This window comes from Diabrotica undecimpunctata, chromosome 4 (genome assembly GCF_040954645.1).
Source record: "Diabrotica undecimpunctata isolate CICGRU chromosome 4, icDiaUnde3, whole genome shotgun sequence".
Classification (NCBI taxonomy): domain Eukaryota; kingdom Metazoa; phylum Arthropoda; class Insecta; order Coleoptera; family Chrysomelidae; genus Diabrotica; species Diabrotica undecimpunctata.
In genome coordinates this window covers 98,438,443-98,444,338 of record NC_092806.1, presented here as the reverse complement: position 1 = coordinate 98,444,338, position 5,896 = coordinate 98,438,443, and the positions used below count along the sequence as shown (strand labels likewise).

Here is a 5,896-nt window from a genome sequence, read left to right as displayed (position 1 = left end):
TGTTTTGGGGTGCTAAATCTGAATCTGAGGTTTGCGGACAAAATTTCGTGACGCGACATTTAAAAAACCAGAAGAAATCGGTTTTTTTTGCTTTTTTCCGGTTTTTTGCTTAAAACTCGAAAACTGTTAACCTTTAGTACTTACTTCAAGTTCTGTACAAATGTCACTATTTTGGTTATTGTACAGACGAACCGTTCGGTCTCAATTGCAAGTTGAAAATTGGCAATTTGTACCGCTGTGACTGCAAAACCCACTTTTCGCAAAGCCTCTACAACCCTCATCTGGCTGCTGAGAAAATCCTATTGGATTATATTTTATTCCTGCATGCGATGCGTGGTTGTGATACTACTTCTGCATTGTTTAATCAAGAAAAACTGAAATTTATTAAAGTCCTGCTGTAGCAGTCACAACTGCTAACATATAATTAATTAATATAATTTATTATTGAAATCCTAAAACCCCTCAGAATCCCGTTTATGAAACGTTCATGGGCAATAGACGGTGCGATGCGCAAACTACAGGTCAAGTATTAAGCGCTCGCTAAAGTCAGTTTTGGCCAACAACTCAAGCAGAGAGGTGTATTTCTCCAAGCCTTAATCGGCATTTTTTTTTTGTCTTTAAATCGGGTAGAAAATCTGGGATTGGATTTAATATTTTCCCCGAACATCAAGGGAGAAATTAGAACAGATGATAAAGAATCTTGATTGAAAAACCGACTTCCAAATCTATAGAAGTGAATATTTAAGACCCGGCTTCCAAATCTACTGAAATAATTATTTAAAAACCAGGTGAGCAATTAAATCATTTAGTTTTATAGGCCTATCATTTTATTGATATTTTCATTGTCTTTTGAAATATTAAAAGTGTAAAATCCGAGTTTTCTCATATGTATCATGTGGCCTTGAGCCTAGATCGTTAATTTATCGGACACCTAATTAGTTTTTCTGTTTTTTTTGTATACCTATTCGGTATAAAAAGTTTCATGCCTGATTTACTAGATATTCTTTAAATGCGCAGACGCAATAAATAGACAGGATGACAGTCAGCTGATAAAATAAAATGTTTGTTTGTTGTGGTAATTCGATGTAAGAGTATGTGTTGACAGTCATCTTTGGGTACCTTGATGTTTCTCTAAATGTTATTTTTTGTAGATTTCACCCGATTAGGATAACGTTTAATACTAGAATTAGTTTAACCAAACACCTAATTCAACCCATTGGAAACCAGGAACCGATTGTCTCCAGAACCACAGCGTTCCTCTTCATTCGTTTTTTTTTCGGAGCCTCAAGGATCGTCAGAGCCTTAAGGGGACTTATCCAGGACCGCTGTAGTGTTGTGACAGACAGTAACAACTAGTTTCTCAGGGTTAAGGTTTTTCTTGTAATTCACAACTTTGTATATGCATATACCAAAGGTTAGTACTTATTACAGTTTTTGTAACATCTATAAAAGTTAGGTAAATAGCTATTAATTAATTAAATTAGATTCATTGTTAGGGAAGGGGTTCATGATTTTTGTATAGCGGTTTTTAAAAGGGAAGGGAAGAAATTTATGTATCAGGGTTTTTAAAAATTATATATATATATCTTTCCGAGTCTGTTGACCATACTTTTGTTCCACCATCAGTTTTGTTAGTTGTTAATATTATAAATATATTTGTTACAAGTAGTTTTGCTTTTATTTCAGTTCCTGCTTACAGTTATAATATAGCAGAACAAGGTCAATAGTGTCTTTTCGGTTTTTTAAACATTATTACAGGGTATTAAATCAATAGTACTTTATTCCTTGTTGTTCATAACTTCATTTTTTTTTTGTTAATTTCCTTCAGAAATTAGCTGGCGCCCATTTTAGTATTTTCCTAGGCATCTCCGTATATTCTCTTATCTTACCCCTTTTATAGTTCCAGATTTTCCGGTGCATTATTATATTGTATTCTTTTGGTTAAAAGATCTCTTTTCCCCTTATCTCAAAGCCAAATTCTAGTGTAGTGAGGCTAGCCCGAATTCGTGCTTGAGGTTTTGTGTCTCTGTGTTCTTTTGAGCTAAGCCATTCTTTTTATTATAACTTCTTTGCTAGTTCTTCTCTAATTGATCATCTCCTTCTCCATATACCACCCCTAAATTTTATTTAGGTTTCAATTGGCGCTTTTGCGTTTGCAACTTAAGTTGTTTCAATTGGCGCTTTTGCGTTTGCAACTTGAGTTGTTTCAATTGGCGCTTTTGCGTTTGCAACTTGAGTTGTTTCAATTGGCGCTTTTGCGTTTGCAACTTGAGTTGTTTCAATTGGCGCTTTTGCGTTTGCAACTTGAGTTGTTTCAATTGGCGCCCAACGTGGGGCCTCTTTTTTTGCACGTACTTTTGGCTTTATATCTTTGGTTTTTTTTTCTCCCACTTTAATTTCTGGTTGTGTACCTTTGGTGTTGTATTTTAATTTTCAGCTGTGTTCTTTAACTCTTGGTTTCTTAACTGCAACATTGGTTTTTGTATTTCAATATTTAGTTTATCTACATTCTCTATTAAATATACCCGTAGTACCCTTGTTTTGCTATATTGTGGGTAGACTGAATAAATTGCTGTTTTTGATTAACTAAATATCCATATTGGATTAATAATAAATAACATAAGTATATATTAAAAAGGAAAATTATTTAAATATTTTAAATTTAACTATCTTAACACTATAAAAGTCCGGAGTAGCACCAAAATAATTCACCACTGTCTGGAAGTAACATTTTTTTGAAATTTCTAGGTTTCTCAGGGATTGTAGCCGTACCTTGCATCTGAGTTCACGACTGGATAAACAAGCAAACATTACTGGTAAAATAATTCAATTATAATAATAACCTGGAAACATAGAGTAAGTTAGACTTTACCTATTTTATCATAGTTTTCCTCATATATTTTCTGGTATATTTCCAAGTTGTATAAAATGTCTGCTTTCAAGGTAGAGCATCTGTTAGGTCCAGAATTAGAGTACGAGTTGAGAGTCCGGCACTTAAACGATCCATCTTTGACAGCAGTGGAAAGGAAAAGGGTAGTGTTGCGTGGTGCATTAAAGCAAGCGGCAGCAAATCGGAGTTATGCTGTTCTGTCTGCTTCCCATCTTAATTTTAAGGACGAGATTGCGGAAATAGAGGTTACTCTTGCAGATCTGGTGGTCAAAATTGGTTCTTTTGTGGGTTCTCCTAGTGATACTGCCTATGCTCGCTATACTTCTCGCTTAGGTCATGTTGCAGCTAGAGTCCATCTGTTAGAAGCTACAACAGAGGAAGAGGAGGAAGTGAAGAGGTCTCTTAATTTCAGGGTTCTGATTCTGGAAGGTGAACTTGATTGTAAAGTGATTCCACAGGCACAGTCAACTCCTCATAATGCTAGTGTTTCAGTAAATCCATTTCCCTTCGTTAAGTCTGCTCCTATTCATAAATGGGGTGTCCATTTTTCAGGTCAAGATAATGAAAATGTTGTTAGTTTCTTAGAGAAGGTAGAATGTCTGCGTATAGCGCGTGGTAACAGCGAGGAAGAGTGTTACTCTTCTGCTGCCGATTTATTTAAGGATTCAGCCTTCACTTGGTATCTCAATAACCGAGGTAGTTTTGCTTCATGGCAAGAGTTAGTTGCCAAACTTAGGTCAGATTTTCTTCCATATAACTATGAGGACAATCTTCTTGATGAAATTAAGTCTCGAAAACAAGCTCCGCAGGAGAAGGTAACTATATTTGTAAATGAGATTGTTAGTTTGTGTAAACGGTTGGAGACTCCTTTGTCTGAGTCACATATCATAAGGATCATTAGAAAAAATTTGTTGCCCTCGTATCATTCTAGTCTGGCACTTACAGATATTTCTTCAATTGCTGACTTAACGGAAAAGTGTAAGAAGTTAGAGGAAGTTTTGTCATGGTCTTCTGACAACGTGTCTAGAGTCCCTATTCATCAGAATTTCAGAAATAATGACTCATCTTATTCTGATAGACCCAATTATTCACGGTCTAGTAATAGTAGAAATTTCAGAAATAATGACTCATCCTATTCTGGTAGGCCTAACTATTCTCGGTCTGGTAATGTCTCTTCTTTTAATTCGAAGCTTACCTGTTGGAATTGTTGTCAGCCAGGACATGGGTATTACGAATGTCCTGAGCCTAGAATTCGGTTCTGTTATGGTTGTGGACGTCAAGGTGTCCGTAAATTTGAGTGTGAATTCTGTTCGGGAAACGACAGAAGGGGTGGGTTGGCCCTGGCTCCTACTCCTCGTCAAAATACAGGGAATACAAACACTGTCCAAACTCCTCAAAACCAAGGAACCAGTTTCTCGAGTCTGGATGCCCAAGCTTCCACAAGCCAAACATCTCACGCTCTACCGAAAGACAAAAGACCACAGAACGGCAAATACCAACCGAAGAGAGGACAACGTTAATTGAGCATGAACACCGTGATTCTTCTGTAGTTTCTTCAAGTAATCTCTTGTCGTCGTTTGTTGATTTAGATATAAACTCATTGTTAGTTCGAAAAAACAAGGATAATCGTCCATATCTTGAGATATCTATCTTAGGACATTCTTGTTTAGCTTTACTGGACACAGGGTCCAATATCTCTATTTTAGGTTCTCTAGGTCTGGAATTTCTCCAGAATTCAAATGTAAATATAGGAATAGATCAAAGTTTGCAAGTGACTACAGCTGATGGTCAAATTCAACCAATTTTAGCTCAATTCACTACTGAGATTTCTGTTAGTTTTTGTAAAAGAATGATTACATTCTTTGTTATTCCTTCAGTTAAGAATTCAGTCATCCTAGGTATGGATTTTCTGAAAACTTTTAATAGTGAATTAAATTTTACTGAATTTTCCTTATCTGTGTCTTCTTTTAATATCTCTTGTGTCAATGCTGTTAAAGATATGAGTCGACTTAATGCTCAGGAATTAGAGCAGTTAAATAGTGTCATCACATCATTCTCTTCTATCTCATCGAAAAATCAGTTAGGTCGAACTCATCTCATCGAACATCACATTGATGTTGGTTCGTCTAAGCCCTTCAGGCAATATCAATATCCCTTGCCTCAAGCCTGGCATGAAAGTTTAGTAAAGGAGGTAGATGAAATGCTTAAGTTAGGTATTATTGAGCCCAGTACTTCTTCTTTTTGTAGCCCTCTGTGGCTGACAAAAAAGAAAGATGGGACTTTTCGTGTCTGTTTTGACGGACGTAAACTTAACGGTATAACTATGAACAGAGATGCTTATCCTATACCTCGTATAGATATCATCCTAAGTAAATTACAGAATGCAAAATTTATTTCATCTATCGACTTAAAGAAGGCGTTTTTACAGATTCCTCTCAGCGAGGAGAGTAAAAAGCTTACTGCCTTTGCAGTAAATGGCAAAGGATTGTATCAGTTCACTACAATGCCTTTTGGTCTTGTGTCTGCTCCTCAGACTATGTGTCGATTAATGGATTTGGTAATAGGTCCTGCTTTAGACCCATTTTGTCAATACTATCTTGATGACATTCTTGTCATTACTCCTGATTTCGAAACTCATATCTCTGTATTGCAGCAGTTGTTTCAGCGTTTAAAAGACGCAAATTTGACTATTAATTTGGATAAAAGCAGCTTTTGTCGTGACTCTATTAAGTTTTTAGGATATGTTGTAGATTCTCAGGGTCTTCGTACTGATCCTGATAAGATGTCAGCGATTCGGGATTTTCCTGTGCCTAAAAATACCACTCAGGTCCGTCGATTGTTAGGAATGGTTGGTTATTATAAGAAGTTTGTTAAGTCTTATTCGACCTTGTTGTCTCCTATCACAGATTTACTTCAAAATCGGAAAAAGGGACAAAATATTGTGTGGACTCCTGAGGCTAATGAAGCTTTCATTAAAATCAAGGAGGCTCTCACAAATTCTCCTGT

At 36.2% G+C, this 5,896-nt stretch overlaps 1 protein-coding gene across 1 annotated transcript; it reads left to right on the top strand.

Moving 5' to 3' along the window:
- Nucleotides 1–409: 409 nt before the first annotated feature.
- On the top strand, nucleotides 410–5,278 carry LOC140438323 (uncharacterized). Its single transcript, XM_072528005.1, has 3 exons — nucleotides 410–788; nucleotides 1,152–1,414; nucleotides 2,749–5,278. The coding sequence occupies exon 3, from the start codon at nucleotides 2,929–2,931 to the stop codon at nucleotides 4,408–4,410; it is 1,482 nt and encodes a 493-aa protein (XP_072384106.1). The 5' UTR covers nucleotides 410–788; nucleotides 1,152–1,414; nucleotides 2,749–2,928; the 3' UTR covers nucleotides 4,411–5,278.
- Nucleotides 5,279–5,896: the final 618 nt, after the last annotated feature.

Bases quoted from the DNA above. Each gene is read 5' to 3' on its own strand.
- LOC140438323 (XM_072528005.1), top strand. From the start codon at position 2,929: ATGTCTGCTTTCAAGGTAGAGCATCTGTTAGGTCCAGAATTAGAGTAC.